We start from the raw sequence: 18,788 nt of genomic DNA, 5'->3' as shown, positions 1-18,788 counted from the left end.
TAAAAAGTATTAATTTCAATCCATTTAGTAAAATCATAGAATTTTTAATATGTGGTGAGGACTTTTGAGAACCACAATCAATGCCTATATATTTTACAGATGTAAAGATTGTGATTCAGGAAGCTAAATGATTTAGTCCTACTTGCCAGTTTGTTACTTACTGCCCAAAATATGAAGCAAGTTTTCTGACTCTTACAGTATTAAAACAAAGTAGTAATTAAGCCATTCTGTTATCTTTTATATTATGTTATATATATTATTTCTGCCATTTCTGACACACACTATAAACATAGGCATTTAATATTAAGTACAGGCAGAGGAATTTTTATTTCTTCATAGAATAAACTCATTTTGGTAATCATACAGTCAATAATGAGACCAGATTAAACTTTATTCAACTTTTTTTATTTGGTGGATAATGTAAACCAACTGATAATTATAAACACTGTAATATGTATATTCATCTAATTAAGTAAGTTCTCCTTGACTTTGGAAATAGCCTTAAAAAACATTTACGTTGTGTTGACAATTTCTTTTTCACAGATGAGGAACTTTTCTCTGGAATGTATATAGATTTTATGGGGACAGATGCTGCTATCTTTCGAAGTCTAACTAAGAGAAATGCAGTCAGAACTGATCAACACAATTCCAAATGGCTAAGTGGTAAGAACACATTTTTTTAGGATGATGCTTTAGACTTAATTTATTTAGTTCCATAATAAAATCTGGGCAAAACTGGTAAAAACAAAATAAATTACAGTGCCATGTTGTCAGTGACAGTAATTTTGACTTTATGATTTTAAAAGTTTAGGATAAATAAACAGTTGAAATGGTCATATGCTAACTCTTTACTAATCATCATACAATCATTATAGAATATATAAATTTAAAATGAGTGATATTCTTCATACGTGCTTGTACACAAAGTCCTCATTGTTTAAGTGTAACATATTATAATTAAATATGTTATTTGTGCATTTAGATTTTATGTTTTAATAATGTCAAAGCTAAAAGTTCCCTAAATTTATGACAGATAAAATAAATAGGGTATATTCAGAAACTATATTTGTTTTACACTTAGATTCTACATTATAAAACTGGCATATATTATTTTCTCATAATTTGACTAAGATTTAATAGAAATCATAGGTATGATAACTTTATGATTGTCAGTTTTCAACTACTTCCAGATCACATGGAATTCACATCATGGAAGGTGCTCATTTGACTTTAAAGCACAATTTCAATGAGTTTCTATTGTTGAGAGGAGTAAGAAACCACGAAGGTCTTTGCCATTTTACCCAGGGGGAAATTTCTAGCTCACCCTAAATTTGGCAATTCACTTAACATTGCACAGTTAAGCATGAATCACCACAGTAAAGCATCTTGTTTCACTGATCGACCAGCACAAGAAAGCGTTGATTGTCCATTTTCTTCTTCAGATTATTCCTCTGGTACATCTGGAAATAGAATATCCTAAAAGTTGTTTTGTTCTTGAAATAAGGAATCCCTCTATGTCTTCGAATGACGTCACTTTTTCCTTGAAAAGTTTCCCTTTTATTTCATACACTGTATTTTTTTAAAAATGTGTTTTTCAGATCTTGGACTCCCCACTCCTCATTCCATTCTGCTTCAGTGAATTTGAGTTTATATGCACTGGATTAAAAACCACACTTTGAAAAACAAACCTTTTCCCCCCCATTAAATGACTGTGAGATTCCAAGGGAAATAACTGGTAGAATAGTTTTCCAAATTTTCAAAACTCATCAGTGCACAAAGATTTTTTTTGCATTTACTGAACTTCCAGAATATATTGTAGACAGAGAAAAATAGTTTGACCTGTCTTATTATAACTATATTTTGTGGCACTTGACATTTAAAATGTTGGCTGAATACAATTACTGCTTTTATACTTTTTGCCTATGAAAATCAAATTATTGTTTTACACCAAAGATGGAGAAGCCATGTGTCTGTGGTCTACTTGGATGAACAGTAGATGGATTTTTAGCATATATTTTTAGAATATATTTACAGTCATTGTATTCCTTTTCAGAACCTATGTTTGTAGATGCACATGTCATCCCGGATGGAACTGATCCAAACGATGCTAAGATTTACTTTTTCTTCAAGGAGAAGCTGACTGACAATAGCAGAAGCACAAAACAGATTCATTCTATGATCGCTAGAATATGTCCTGTAAGTATTAACATCTTAAAATTCAATTTATTTAAACTAAAAATACAAACACCCAACAGCCCCCCAAAAAACAAAACAAAACAAAAATAAAAAACAGAGTTCACCCATTTTAATCACTTTTACTACATCTCACTGTCTCTTGCAACCACTGATCTGTTCTTGCATCCATGAGCTGTCATTGCTTTTGTTTAGATCCCACATAAAAAGGAGATCATACATATCTGTCATTCTCTGTAGGACTTATTTCATTTAGCATAATGTGAATCCAGTGCCATTTTCCTGCCCTGTTTGGGGAAATAGGTATATTAAAGCACCTGATTAGGTATACAGAGAAATGAAGGAGAAAGCCAGAACCATTGGGGGCCATTTGGTGTTAAGTGTAAATCAACTCTGCTGACCACAGTAGGATCTGCAAGCTCTCTGTGTACAATAATACCGTATTTCCCGGCGTATAAGACGACACTGTGTTCTAGTAAAAAGCCTGCTCAGATTGGCCAGAGTCAGAGAGGCGGTCTATTAAAAAAAGAACTGGTGTTGCCTCGGAAGTGGGGGGTAGTCTTATACAGCGAATATAGGCCTACACCTATGTTTTAACTGTAAAATTAGAGGGTCGTCTTGTACGCCGGAAAATATGGTACTCATATGGGAGACAATGAGGTATAAAGAAAAGGCACATTAAATTATGTTCTGTAACATTTTACAAATATTTCCATCCTTGATTGTTATGTTTATAAAGCTTTAGGGAATATATTCATTAAATTCTTTTTTAAAACAGTTCCAGATGATGCAACACTGTAGAAGAATAATACGTAGTATATAACCTATGGCTATTTTATAACGTACTATATATCTTAAATATTCCTCTCTAAATATTGATATTCTAATATGGTTAACATAGTCATCCTTCAGATTACAAGTCACCAACTACAAGTTGTAACAGACTTCAGTATTTACTTAAGAAAAATGAAATGTGTTCACAAATCGGTTTCAGAACGACACGGGTGGACTGCGTAGCCTTGTCAACAAGTGGACTACCTTCCTGAAAGCCAGGCTGGTGTGCTCAGTGACGGATGAAGATGGCCCGGAAACACACTTCGATGAATTAGGTACATGGATGTGAATCTGAAAAATGTTTGAAAGAGACTTTGTAGAGTTTATAAAATTTAACAATAAACTCTCAGGAGAGGATGTGTTTTACATGGATGTTTTCAGCATAAACAATATGTCAATTTGAAGTAATGATGTGGATACTCTCAATTTCTTAAGTATTTTCAAAATTTGTTTTATATCTGAATGCATTGCTAAAACTTTAGTTCATTGAATTTTCCATGATATGTTCCTAAATTCACTGTGAATTTACAACAAATACCTCTTTCTTTGTATTCCTCAGCAAGAATTTTATTTGCAAAAAATGTCACTAAAAACAGACATTTCTTGTAATCATAACAATAGTTTGTTAATTGCAGTTTTCAATCAGAAAGTTACTTCCAGGTTTTGTTGTTTATTACTTTACTTTATTGTCTATACCATTGTCTTTGCTTTAATATACTTTAAGCTTCTTCTTGTCAGAGAAATCGTTAATGAAAAATATCACTAGCAACTTTGACCATAAGCCAAAAAAATTCAAATTTTGTACAAATAAAAAAGTCCCTGTGCAAAAGTTTTCTTCCATGTAATAACTTCTAACCCTACCTCAGAAAAATGTAAATAATTAAAGGATATTTAGAAATACAGAGAAAAGGCGAGACCGGTTTGGCTCAGTGGATGGAGTGTCGGCCTGCGGACTGAAAGTCCCAGGTTTGATTCTGGTCAAGGGCATGTGCCTTGGTTGCGGGCACATCCCCAGTATGGGGTGTGCAGGAGGCAGCTGATCGATGTTTCTCTCTCATCGATGTTTCTAACTCTCTATCCCTCTCTCTCCTTTTCTGTGAAAAATCAGTAAAATTAAAAAGAAAAAAAAAAGAAGAAATACAGAGAAAAAAAGTAGCAGAAATAGTTTAAGGTTACATGGTTCTAGTTCATCTTATATTCCATTGTGCCTTTTCCACTTAATATTATTTTGTTAGCATGGTTTCCATAAAGTCACAGTCTTCATAAATCCTGTTAGTGGTTGTATGACATTTTATTTCATTTATTTTATCATGTGCCTATAATTTAATTCCTTTTAGTTTTAGAGTTGGGATGATCCTGCAGGAATCTCTTTCAGAATTCTTTTCATAGTTTAAGTTATTTTCTTAGGGTAAATTTTAAAAACACAGTTAATATTTGGCAACTTAAATGATATTTCTCTTTTATAGAGGATGTATTTCTGCTTGAAACTGATAATCCAAGGACAACACTAGTGTATGGCATTTTTACAACATCAAGGTAATTATTAAACAATTGTATCTTATGATTTAGGACTGGGGACTGTTGAGTGGCGGCAGCCAGGGGAAGTTTTGCAGAGCAGTCACAGGGCAGGGGATGCTCATGGAGCAGTCACATTGGGGGGGGGATTCACAGAGCATGTGCAGGGCCCGGGCGCCTCACAGAGCAGTCCAGGGGCAGCGGCCCTGAACACCAGGGAACTTCCCGGGGCGGGAAGCTTCATGTAGCATTGCAGGGTGGCAGAGGCCATGTGATGGAGGCCAGGCTCAGCCTAGGGACTCTACTTGTGCATGATTTCGTTCACTGGGCCTCTAGTAATTAGTAATATACCTTGTTTTTTCAATGGGTATACAAGTTTTCATTGGTCATCTAAGTTTTCCATTATGCATCTAATTTAAGGGAAATACATGAGTTGGAGAAAAGTTGGTTTCTGTCAATATGCCTTAGTGACAATGCCAATAGTTTTCATTAAGGATCCAATCTAAGTTTATGGGATTTTACTGACTAAAAGTAACTTACTGAGTCTTCTTGGATCCTCTTTTTTTCTGTGACTAGCAGAGAAAGTGCATAAATAATGATGATTCAGACTTTTCCAGTACTATTTAGGGATAACCTCTCACATTAAAAGTCAAGACAAAGAGATATGATATTCTCTTATTAATGAAATTTGTTTCTGTCAGTTAAATTATAATAGTATTGATAGTGATTTAGAATTCAAATTCATATTTTAAATAAATCAATTAATTTTTGTTTCTAAGATAAACTAGTTAGAAACTTCTTTAACGTACACTATATTACAGAAACATTAAGAACTTTTCTATAACTTATTGTCTATTACATTCATGAATGAATTAAATGTCTTAATGCTTTATGTATCAATGGCTTATTTCAAAATAGTCAAAGCTTTTTAGCTTTACAATGTATACCATAAAATTGAATTTCTCCATGAAGAATTATACCAACTTTTTATTATGAATTTTGGCTTCTATTTTTAAAATCGTGTTTAAATTAAAATAGTCAGAAAATGGATCTCTTTCTGTTTTCATTTTTTTAGCTCAGTTTTTAAAGGATCAGCAGTGTGCGTGTATCATTTATCTGATATACAGACTGTGTTTAATGGTCCTTTTGCCCACAAAGAAGGTCCAAATCATCAGCTGATCTCCTATCAGGGTAGAATTCCATATCCTCGCCCTGGAACTGTAAGTATCCAAAAAGTATCTTTGTTATTTTCTTTCTAAAAAAATGGAATTTAATAATATAAATCAATTTGACAGTCATTAAATACAACCATAGACCTACTGGTATATTTCTTATAATTTTTCAGGTCACAGCTTTCCAGATTTGGGATATATAACATGTTATATATGTTATAGCACTCTCTATATTTTTTTCTAAATGCTATTGCTAATAAATCTTATTTAGATTTCAAGTCCACTGGGTATGTATGAGGACAGAGATATTTTCCTAATTGTATTGACATAAAAACCAAAGCTTGGAAAGTGTTAACCTTTTGGTGGGAAACCTAAGAATTTGAATGCTAGTTGCTTTTCACAACTCTACTTTATATTAAAGAATATCATCTATTTTAGTGAAGAAATATTAACTAAAATAGATGATAAATTAATAGAATTAATTTAGAGATAAACCATGTGGAGATACTTCAATTTAAGGAGTATATTTATTTTAAACATATATGTTGTTATTTCTCATAGAAAATGGTATGTGTGAGTAAATAATATCAGTGAAAGTGATGTTACAGTTCAAACAATTTATAAACTCTAAAATTTCAAGGCATACAAATATATCTGAGTCTTGCAATGTTAATAATATTAAAGAGTACATTAAAACTAACTTTTTTTCAGGTGAAGTTATAGAAAGTGCACTGGCAGATTGGAATTGAAATGTTTCTAGGACAACAATGACCACAGTCGTACTATTAGTTTTTTATTTGACCCATAATAGTGCTGCCTTGCATACTAGGATACTGATTAGTTTCTGTCTCTGTAAAATGCCGTGCAGTGTACTGATTGAGAGGAGATGTAGATGCTACACAATTGACATCAAGAGAAATGTCATTTTCTTATGTCTGTGCTTTCATAGAATAGAGTCAAAATAAAATAGAGTGTATGTGAGTAAATAATGATTGAATGATTTTATGGACAAAATTAAAATAAAGTCGTTAAAATAATATTTACTTTTTAAGTTTTTTTTTAACTTGAATATGAAATTCTCTTTGCCAGTATGCTTTCAGATATCCATTCCATATCATTCTTAGCAATCGTTGATCCACTTTGTTTTTTTTGAGTTACTATTAGAGTCTATTTACAAAGTGTTATTTACTTCCTTATTTTTTTTATCATCTTAAGTTGTACTGTAGTCAATTTTTTTTTTTTTACAATAGAAAAAATTATCTGCAAAGATTTTGAAGAACTTATTTATTCAAACTAAAAGGGCTCAAGTTTGGTCTCCTGTTAGGAACCTGAAAGATTAATAATTTTATTAGCAAATTAACTTTTAATTAACTTTGGAAAGATTATCAGCATTGCTACTAATCCAGGAAAAAAATAAACTTTAAAAACCATACTCAATTATGGCTGGCAACACAGTCTTATCATAGAATTCATAATCTCCTTTTAAATTACCTCTTTATGATGCTCATAGGTCAACAAAAGAGGGGGAAATAAAAACATTTAATTATTTTGTGTAACGTAAGAAAAATAAGTGAGGAGATATACCCATCTTAAGATACCTCAGTTTAGGGAGTGTTGGATGAAAACCAGACATTACATAAGAGAGGGACAAGTAAAGGGGGAATTGAGCAACTTTCAAATTCCGTTGTCACTCAAAAGTGCTCATTTTTTCACTTACAGCATTTCTTGCATTTCCAGGTGACTCACTGATAATGTATTCAAAGATAAATCACATTTTTGAGAATGACTTGATATTTGAAGTTGATATTTGAAGCTTCACCATAGTACAGAAAATTTAGAGGTGTTTGTCATTACATATACTTTAAAAAAAAAAAAAAAGGTTTTATTGTTTTTGAGAAAGAGAGAGAGAGAAACATTGATCAGCTGCCACCCACATGAGCTTGACCAGGGTGTGTGCCCTGACTGGGAATCCAATCTACCACCTTCCAGGACATGGGACAACGTTCCAAACAATTGAGCCACACTGGCCAGGGCTGATTGTATATACTTTTACCCATTTCTCTTTGAAAACACATCTATGGGATATAGTGCAGAAGATGTGTAAACTCAGGTATACCTTAAGAGAAATCCCTTGGATAAACAAATAAAGCATATAAAAGCTAGCCACACTAATTTAATTAGGGTTCATGGCTGCAGAGCTGCAATGAGAGTGTGGGGAGTCCAGTTTATACGAACTCATGAGAACAGTGCACCTAGTCTCAAGTAAGGACGTCATGCTAATAACTTGAGAAGAGCATTGTGGGAGTATTTGCACTATGGAAATTGGAAAATATTACAAGTCAGGGATTTTCCCCCCTGAAACCTCCCTCAACCCAGTGCTCATTCGACTTTTCACCAGATCAAAGGGACACTGAGCATCACAGTGCGAGAACCCCTCACATCAGATAGCAGTTATTTTACATACAAGGTGGGGATAGAAAAACCCTTTTTAGTAAAACAGTAAACAAGTGTGAAACTAGAAGAGCCTGCCAGCAGTCCCATTCTCACTATTCCCAAGCTCCTACAGATGAGCATTTTCTTTTCCCTGTCCTAAAGCAGTGTTGGAAGAAGCCTGGGCTTAGCAGCGAGCATCTGGAGCTGACTCCGTGAAAAAAAAGGGAGTCATCAGTACTTGAGACATATTTCCGTAATGGGCTTTCTTACATCTGGTGCTGAGGAAAGAGCAGCTCTTTTAAATTTAAAAAAAAAAAAAAGTCAAATGAGTGAGCCTTCGGGAACCAAAGAGGCAGGGTGGAGGAACGACCTCTGGAACTTCTCCCAGGAAAGCATTCCTCTCTGAAGATTCGGTCCCTCCACCCTTTACTGAACAACACACCACGGACTCAGCTCTCTGGCTCAGAGTGGCCAGTGTCTGTCTTCCCTGCACTTCCAGGATTTCATATCCCATTCATGGAGCCAGAAGACCTGCAGCCAAGTGACCCAGAGCATCCCCTCTTTTCTAGGGTTAAGAATGTTGCCTCTGAAATCCTCCCAGTGAAGGATCAACCGTGATTGCCATACTTTATTTCCATACTCAGTAGTTGCCAGGCCAACTTCATACATATATAACCGGATTCTTAAAGAAATAACACTGGCAGAAATCTTATACCCTCATTGTAATGTTTCCTGTAGGTGCTTCATTTAAAACAGAACTGATAGCTGTGTTAGCAAACTGCCACAACCAGCAAGTCTAAATCAGTAGGAAGAAGCCTGACAATTGTGTCATAATGTTTTTCCATAAGCAATTCAAGTTTTTGGAAGAAACAAGACACTTTTGGAATGTTGCAAAGGGCAGTCAAAGATTGCAGATTCTCTCTGTGGCTGAGCTAACATATTACATGATCCCGTTGCAATGTGTACAGAGCTTCTGCAGAAGATTGTGTTTGCACATGCTATCCTGTTAAAACAGAGCCTAATAAAAGTGTTCAGTTTTAATATCTACTTAGAAATGGAGCAGAACCATCAGTTTCAATCGTGTTGCTTTGACCAGGTCTGGTACCTGGTATAGCAAAAGAACACAAAAAATTCTCAATCTACATAGTGCTGGCAAGAAAAAGAGAAGTTGATTGCTAGCATTTTTTTTTTTTGATTATATGCATCAGCCTGTTGTTCTTACATTAGAAGTATTTCTATGTCTCTTAGATGTTTGAAAACATTAAAGTTTATAATAATATTAAACACAATAGAGGCCCAGCGCACAAAATTTGTGCATAAAGGTTGGGATCCCTCAGCCCAGCCTGCACCCTCTTCAGTCTGGGATCTCTCAAGGGATTCCTGACTGCCCGTTTAGGCCCAATCTTGGCCTAAATGGGCAGCTAGGCATCACTCTCACAATCCAGGACTGCTGGTTCCCAACTGCTCGCCTACCTGCTTGCCTGAGTGACCCTAACTGCTTCTTCCTGCCAGCCTGTTCATACCCTAACTACTCTCTTGCCAGCCTGATCGAGGCCTTACATCTCCCCTGCCAGCTCCATTGCCCCTAACTGCCCTCCCCTTCTGGCCTGGTCACCCCTAACTCCCTCCATTGCCAACCTGGTTCCCCCAACTGCCCTCCTCTGCCAGCCCAGTCTCCCTAACTGCCCTCCCCTGCTGGCCTGGTCCCTTCCAAATGCCCTCCCCTGCTGGCCTGATTGCCCACAACTGCTCTCCACTGCCAGCCATCTTGTGGCAACCATCTTGTGTCCACATAGCCATCTTTGACTACATGGAGGCAGCCCTCTTTGACCACATGGGGGCAGCCATCTTGTGTGTTGGAGTGATGGTCAATTTGCATATTACTCTTTTATTAAATAGAGTAGGGCATGTAGACATGAAAATTCAAATAGCATACTTTTTCACTTCATTCACAATGTATGAATAGGCCTGGCTAGTATGGCTCAGGTGGTTGGACCATTGTCCCATGCATCAGAAGGTCATGGGTTTGATTCTCTGGTCAGGGCACATAACTGGGTTTCAGCTTCCACCCTGGGTAAGGGAACTCAAAGGAAGCAGCCAATCAATATTTCTCTCTCATATCGATACATTGAGTTCCTCTGTCTCTCTCTCTCTCTCTCTCTCTCTCTCTCTCTCTCTCTCTCTCTCTCTCTTTTTCTCTCTTTCTCTCTCTTTTTCTCTTTCTTTTCCCTCCATCTAAAATCAATAAAAAGCATATCACAAAACCAAAAATTCACATGAATAAAATAGACGATAAATATTGCAGGCTAGAGGAGTGATTGTCCATCAGCCTTGTTTGGAAAGGCATGTAAAAATATATGAGTTGAGCTCATTCTGTAGGACAGTTGGATGTTAATTAGTTGGATTGGTAAGGAAGGATGTCTTAGGAAAAGGTTGACTACACATTACAAGGCAAAGAAAGAAAAGAATAAGTGATCCCTAGAAGCTCTGCATGGCCTAGCAGACTGAGCAGGGGGTTCTTTCAGAAGTAGAGGGAAATGTGAGGAAGATGAGGGCCAGCTGGTGCATTAGCGCAATACTTTATGTAATTGTTCGGGCTTTAAATAAAGGGCCTAGATTACCAAGGGTCTAAACACGAGGTCAGTTTCCCCAGAATACAAGTTTTATAGACCAATGCTAGTAACTAGCCCAGATTCTGGAATGTTTCTAAGTCCATCTATTTATCCATTTACCACTCATCTTTCAAGTGCTAGGTCAAGCTCCCCTTAACCATGCCAATAACTCCTTCTCTGACTAGTTTTGCATTTATTTTCTGCTGTTTTCAGCCTCAGCTGTTACTTTTTTTCTCCACTTAGTATTCCATGACCCAACAATGCCCCAGAAATTATAATTCTTTAAATACTCCCAACTTTGTTTACTTATCTCTAAACCACATCACTGACCCTAGTGGCCTTAAGTGCTCCACCATTTTAAATGTGTTTAAAAATTTTGACTCTTTTTTTTAAAAAATTATCTTTATTACTGAAAGTATTACAGACGTGCCCCTTAAAATTTTGACTCTTCAACATATGTGACAGTTGGTTATGAACCAAGCTCTCTATTTTATATCTGTCTTGAATTCCTTTTCTGTGTCTTGTTTTGCTTTGACTACGTCCCTCTTTCTTACCAGAATACTTGTGTCTAGAAAACAATTGCAGCTTTTTATTCTTCATTTTTCTACTGGGCACATCAAAATGCTTCTTGGATCAAAAGCTGTCCAGAGAATGGACATATGAATTAATATAGAATATATTAATGATGAAAACTAGTAGAAGGGGTGTGAGGATTGGGAGAACATTTAGGAACGTCAGAGGTCAGCAATGCACAGTGATACCTGGGAATAGGAACGGAATTAAGCCAGGGCGACCACTGTTGACACTTCTCAACATGGCATTCTCATTGTCCCTAGCGTTTCACCTCACACTTTAGTAATCAAAACACTTAAAATGTCTTTACTGAGAAAAGGAGTGCTTATCACCGCTTGATAGACAGAAAGCTAGAACTGGAGAAAAACAAACACTTAAGGGAGAAGTTTAACCAAATTTACTTAATGACTGTTTGTGGAGTAGAATTATCTTTCTGAGGAATGAGACGGTAGCCTAATGAATGGACAAAGGCTTTATTTTATGGTAGTGCGTGAATGTCATATTATCTTTAGATTTTAAGACACAAGCTTTCAGACACAAGATGAGGGCTAAGTTGATCACATCTTATTTGTATTCGGCAGGCTTACCCTGACCAAACTCTCAAGTTCAGATAGAGACTCTGCAAAGGATAATCGATTTTTGTTCCGGTCACCATCATTGTCGTTTATTCTGTCTTATCTGTACAGTTTCTGCCATGAATCAATGGAAATATTAGTTACTGTCAAAAAGAATTCTTTTGTGATTTTGAAGTAAACTTATCCTAGAAGTCACTTGTTCCTAAAAAAAAAAAAGACGTCCATTGCGAATATTATAAATGGAATTTCCAAATGGGAGACATTTGAAAAAATATAATTAATAATTATGGTTTTGAGCAACCACAACATAATTTTTATCTGAGTTTTAATGATCATGAAGTAAAACCCCTAAATAAGACATAATTTAAACACTTTATCGCACGTGAAATAATTGCTAACTGGAAATTATACAAACTGTAGTATGTGCTAACCTTGGATCTCTCTGGAACTTACAAATGAGAGCACTTGCAAATATTTAAGGAGACAACTCAGCTTCCCAGACCATAATTAGTGGTGTTTTATGAAGGCCTGGAACTGTTTAAATTGCCCATGCATTTGTTCTTTCCATGTATTCATTCCGTGAGCAATGTATTTCCCTTTTTCCACTTTGTATGAAGAATGAGGGTAGAAAACACCCGTAATTCTATACTTTGTGAGAAGTATGGAACACATTCATCAGTTTAGAATACCCTCAAATGAAATTCTTTATCCTCATTTGATCTCCATTGTGGGCAATTTGTAAACATTCATATTTAAATACAACGCCTCTTTTTGCAGAAGAAAACATGTGAACCCCAGATGAAAGTCTAGTTAGTGGGGTAACAAATAAGAGGCTTAGGTTTATGACGTCTCATTATCTCTCCTTAGTAAAGTCATTTAATTGCTCCTTGGGCCTTTCTACAAAAAAAAAAAAAAAAAAAAAAAAGGAGAGAGCTATATTTACTGGCCCTGTAAAAAGTTCTAGGAATGTTAACTGGTCGAAGTTAGTCTAAAAATCGCATTCAGCGTCACACATGATGCTGAATGCAATTGAACATGAACATGGCTGCATTCGTAATTTGCTGAGATTTCCTTGCAGATGTTGGTCTGTCTGGTACTACTGGGCCAGAGGCACTAACATTATTGGATAGCTGTTGCAAGGACTAACCCAGAGGCTGCCATGTTTTATTTGATCCCTAAAATTGTTTTCTTTTTCATTGAGTCAACATTAAAATGTTGGCAGATTTCACATAAAATTCCACATTTCTATCTTCTGTGGAACTCTGGCCACACTTGGCTTATATTCCCGCATAGAACAATCGCTGGAAATGAATGCTCATCGCCACCTTTGGATAAGGTGTAACTTTCCAGTTTGTTACTGTTTACCACAGATGCTGTGTCCACTGTTACTGGTCAGGAAGCTTGCTGCCTTGCTTTCCTTTTTTCTTGTACCTCTTTAAAGAAGACAAATGAAAACCAGAACAGTGGTCTTCTTTTTAAGAAAAAATATGACAAAATATGTTTATTTGTGGAGTTTTTTCGCCCAGAAAGTAGAGGTATTAACAAGTGTTTAATAGGGTTAGATAAACAATGTTTGTATGTGTTAAATGATTATAACTTCCCTGGCTGGGTGGCTTATTTGGTTGAAGCATGGTCTTGGGTTTGATTCCAGTAGGAATGCAAACCGGAAGCAACTGGTCAATGTTTCTCTCCTCTCCCCTGTTCCCTCTCCCCTCTCCCCTGTCCTCTCTCTCTCTCTTCTCTCCTCTCCCCTCTCCCCTCTCCCTTCTCTCCTCTCTCTCTCCCCTCTCCCCTTTCCCCCTCCTGTCTCCCCTTTTCCCTCTCCCCTCTCCTCTTTCCTCTCTCCTCTTTCCTCTCTCCTCTCTTTCTCCTCTCTCTCCTCCCTCTCTCTCCTCTCTCCCCTCTCTCTCTCTCTCTCTCTCTCTCTCTCTCTCTCTCTCTCTCTCTCCTCTCTCCTCTCTCTCTCTCTCCTCTCTCCTCTCTCCACTCTACTCTCTCCTCTCTCCTCTCTCCAAAATCAATAAACAGATACTCAGATGAACACAAAACAAAAATAAAATTATACCCAACAGCTTTCCTCATATCACCAACACTCAGATTCTATTAGTGAGCAGGTTACAGCAGCTCTCAGCCTACCCTTGAGTTTGGCCTCGGGTGCCCTGTGAATGGAATCTTCTCCTCAGAAGCCCTTGTCATGCTCCCTGCCCAGAACTGCTGAAGCCATCCAGCAGTCCTTTTTCAGAACTCAGTTTGGCTTTCCATCTGCCCCTTTGAACATGATTCTCGGCATCTTTCCCCTCTTACCAGAATAGAGGTCCCTATTTCTTACAGCTCCTGCACCAAAATTAGATGCCAGATACAATAGAGTAATTCACTACTCTTTGTCAAATATGTACTATTTGTCAGCTTTGTTATAGGTCCAAGGGTGAAACAATGAACAAAAATACACCCAGTTAAAGTCAACATACAGCTTATATTCCAGAGAGAGAAACAGACAATAAAAATCCAAGCAGCTGTCCTGGCCGATGTGGCTCAGTTGGAGCGCCCTCCTGTACACCGAAGGGTCACAGGTTCAATTCCCAGTCAGGGCCCACACCCAGGTTGTGGGTTCCATCCCCAGTCATGGTGTGTACAAGAGGCAACAGATGGATGTTTCTTTCTCACAGTGATGTTTCTCTCTCCCTTCCTCTCTCTAAATATGTATTATACAATATAATAATATACAGTTAGGCAAGTAGGACTCCGAAGCAAAGTAAAGCAGGCTAAGGAGATAGTGGAAATGGAGAAGGGGGGCTATTTTTATATGTGTCATCACCTTGAAGGAGGACACTTTTCAACTGAGTCTGAATGAGGTAACAAGATCATGGCCTTGCTTGAAGAGTGTTTCAGATGGGGACTGAGTGCCAAGGTGCTGAGGGGAGCATGCCTGAGGCTCCGGAAGAGCAAGAACTGGGAAGGGAGTGGTAGATGTGGGCCAGGCTCACAGGGGCTCGCAGGCTGTTAGGATTTTATTCTAAGGTTAATAGAAGTCACTGGGGCTTTCTTTTGACAGTTCCAGAGGGGAATTGTCAGGCTCAATTTACCACATCCAATCCAAGCTCCATCTTCAGAGACACTCTTTTGGGAGAAGGGATCAGATGGAATAAAATTCCTGCACATTAGAGTTCTGAGTGAATTTAATAATGATAGTCTAATTTTATTTTAACCAGTAATAGCCTTTGATTATATCCACATGATTCCCCCCCCCCCCCTAACAATACTATATCTGGCACAGAATAAGAAATAGGAAAGTAATGGATGAGGAAGGTGAAAAGTTATATACATAATGGTGTCAGCTCCTCTCAGAAAAGAAAAAAGAATAGAATGAGTGGACTTAGCCTCATTCAAATGCTCAAATTATACACCTTGTATGTTCATTTTTTTACAGATAGTACTGTATAGTACTATATACAGTTGTGTTGTTTACTCCTCAATGGGCAGCAAATACACTTAAAACAACTTGAGCTAAATATTTGGAAAAGTTGAGGACTTTTAATCATTACTGAAACTAAATAAGTATTTTATTAACTTGGTTTTAAAAAAAATATTTTTTAGTGCCCAGGAGGAGCATTTACACCCAATATGCGAACCACCAAGGAGTTCCCAGATGATGTGGTCACTTTCATTCGGAACCACCCTCTCATGTACAATTCCATCTACCCGATCCACAAAAGGCCCTTGATTGTCCGAATAGGCACGGACTATAAGTACACAAAGATAGCCGTGGATCGAGTGAACGCCGCTGATGGTAGATACCATGTCCTATTTCTTGGAACAGGTAAGTAGTTGAGCTCAACTTATACTTCAGTGTGTAGAAATGAGTATAATAGGTAAGGACTATGATACCGAAAACAAAAAGGTCCCAATGTTTATTTCTGTCTGACCATCATTGAGATAGTTAATGTCTTTATGCCTCAGTTTCCACATCTGTAAATTGGAGTTGATAAAGTAAAATAAACTGCTTTATAGGGTTGTGTATAAATGGATTAATATATATATATTGATATATTAATATATATTAATATATAATATAATTAATATAAATATATATATATATATATATATATATATATATATATATATGGCACCTAGAATAGTTCCTGGCACATATTATAGTGAAATGTAATGATAATAACCCGAATGAAGAGAGGAAGACATTTTAAGCATGGGTAAGTGGTTTCCCAACTAAAGCAAATTTTGTGACATTTTTATAAATACATGGTTCCACTTTTCAATGATAATGATATATATCTACTATTCTAGATAACATTTGAAAGTGAACTTAATAAGCCAAATACAGATTTTTTAAAAAGTATTGATGGTACTGTTTTAATGAATTCTAGTTTGTCAGTTTACTTCAATAGGCAAGTTGAATGAAAATACTCCTGCTTATAGACCTGTTGTTGAATGGCTAGCCTCATAGAAGTGGTTCTCAAAGTGTGGTCTTCAGACAGAGGAGCAAGATCAATATCACCCAAGAATTTGTTAGAAATGCAAATTCTTGGGCTCCAACCCAGAAACTCTAGAGAGGAGACACAGCCATCTGTGTTTTAATAAGCCCTCCAGGTAAATCTAATGCACACTAAACTTTGAGGACCACTACTAAAAAAAACAAAAATTAAAGAAACTAAATTGCCTGTAAGGCAGTAAATAACATCTTAATATTTTTCTAACATTCCTGACTACCGTGTAGGCATTGATGAAATCTATTTACTTACCTGTTGCAGTATTAGAACTAGTCCAAGAAATTAGGTAAGTTTCTCTACTAGTTTAAGAAATGGAAGTTGTCTGTGGAATATGTATTCCAAGCTAAGGAAGAAATTGCACTCAAACTTCAGTCAATTTAAGATGTGAATCTTTTTTTTTTGGCTATATATAATTTTCAAAGTCTGCTTTTCTTATACCATTCTTATTGCACCCTTGTTTATCATTATACTCAAAACCTCAGATAGGGATTTTTCACTCTCATATGATTACAGCTTATTCTGGTCTGAGGTTGAGAAGCTTCTGACATGTACTGTTTGGCATCCTCTCCCACACTTGGACCTATCTGTGTTTCCACTTGTCCTTTCATTGCTTACCCCATACCCAAGGAATAATCCTTCCTCCCAGACTAACCAATTCCCACTCTGCTTTTAATTTCATCCCCTCCTGACATTTCCAAGGCCATTCTTTATCAATTATATTCTAATTCATGTTTTCTTACATTTTATTCTCCACTTAATTCTTGGCTTCGAAACCTTATGCTAGGATATAAAATAGACCTAACTTCACCCATTGTTACCTCTGCTATACTGCTGGTTTTGCCAAGGTCTTCATTGCTCCCAAGGTAAGAAAATCCAATGGCCTTTATGCATTAAAATACCTCCATCTCCTCTTTGCATCATTTGGCATTATAGACTCTCTCTTTACTTGGTTCAGTCACAAGTTACAAAAGTCCTCTTTTCTCTGGAAGCTCCTTCTCAATTTTCTTCATTAACCTACCTGCATTTCTCCTGCCCATGAAATGTGGGCATTCCGGGAGTTTCTTTCCATGGTCTTCTTTTTACATATTCTATGGCCATTTTATTTATTCATTTGGTTCTAATAACCTGTAATCCCAAATGTATATCTCTAAGTCATTGAAATTTCCTGAGCTCATTATTTGCATTTACAATTTACTGTTAGATAACACAAATTGCATGATCCGTTAACATTTTAGACACCATACTTCAAACTCAATTCATTCACTTCTAAAACCCTCTATCCAGTGCTTAATCTAGTCTTCCATATTTGTGTTCTTATTGCACATTCCTCTCAAGGTTCTATTTCTCCTTGACATATATTTTCTATCTGTCATTCCACAGTACCTGGTAAGCTCAATAAATATTTGTCAAGATGAATTGAAAATATAACTCTGCCAATCACTATTACTCATGTAATTAAATCCATTACTGACTTTAAAAGCTAATACCAGTTGCACATATCCTGTGTTCTTCAAAGAGGTAGCCTCTAAGTTAATGACTACAAAGAGTTGCTTTTAGTCTTGGCTCAGATCAGTCAGTGTGGAGTTTGCATTTAAAAAAAAAAAAAAGTTTATTTTTTCCTGAAGTGAAATGGTAATTTTAGAGTCAATCTCTCCATTAATGTCTCATTGAAACTTGTCTTAATGTGGACCCTGATGTTATAACCAGGCTGTTTTTTCTTGTAACTCTATATGAAATGTGTAAATTTCATGAATGGAATTTCCAAGTCGTTTTAAACTGTGCAGCAGTGTTTATTCAGATAAAAGGCAGTAAGAAACATGCTTTTACACAAGTTCTTTGGCTTTTCTTACCACATCAGTATCTGGCATCTTTACATATACTTTTTACATTGGTATTTAAACATTTGTGTCATTTTGAAAAATAGTACTTAGGAACATGTCTTTAATTTTAGTGGGAAACTTCCTAAAGATCACAGACAAAGCCACACAGGTCTCTTGAAGAGCATTCTAATAGAAAATGTTTCTCCCAACATTATCTGTCTGAAGAGATAGTAACTTAATCACTGAACCTTATTCTCATGGCCATATCAGACAACACTACGACTTAAAAAAGAGTGCTTTCAATTTTCCCAAAATTCTAACAACCAGTATATCACTATAAACTATTTTCTGCCCCAGTAATTGTTGAATTGCTGGTAAAATTTCTTTAAAGGAAAGTTATCAGTGCTTGTTTGCTGCTAAAAGTAAATAAAATACTTTTCTTAACTGGAACGTGGGGGAAACATACATCACTATTCCTAGGATTTCTTAGGTTTGTGTATCTAAATGTATTAGGTAGAATATAATATCTCCAAATCCTCAAGTAAAGAAGAGCCCT

General features: G+C 36.3%; 1 protein-coding gene across 5 annotated transcripts in view; it reads left to right on the top strand.

Annotated features, from left to right (window-relative positions):
* Positions 1 to 18,788, top strand: part of SEMA3C (semaphorin 3C) — a 147,858-nt gene that overhangs the window by 93,024 nt on the left and 36,046 nt on the right. For all 5 annotated transcript variants that reach the window (XM_084897061.1, XM_084897060.1, XM_084897058.1 and 2 more), the window contains exons 7-12: positions 544 to 663; positions 2,054 to 2,196; positions 3,188 to 3,302; positions 4,494 to 4,563; positions 5,618 to 5,762; positions 15,502 to 15,724. In XM_084897061.1, the coding sequence (XP_084753187.1) occupies positions 544 to 663; positions 2,054 to 2,196; positions 3,188 to 3,302; positions 4,494 to 4,563; positions 5,618 to 5,762; positions 15,502 to 15,724 (816 nt within the window). The remainder of the gene's footprint in view (positions 1 to 543; positions 664 to 2,053; positions 2,197 to 3,187; positions 3,303 to 4,493; positions 4,564 to 5,617; positions 5,763 to 15,501; positions 15,725 to 18,788) is intronic.

Source organism: Pipistrellus hanaki (assembly GCF_964339955.1).
Source record: "Pipistrellus hanaki genome assembly, chromosome: 10".
In the NCBI taxonomy this organism is placed as follows: domain Eukaryota; kingdom Metazoa; phylum Chordata; class Mammalia; order Chiroptera; family Vespertilionidae; genus Pipistrellus; species Pipistrellus hanaki.
Note: the sequence above shows the minus strand (reverse complement) of the source record. Positions and strands in the feature narration are given on the sequence as shown.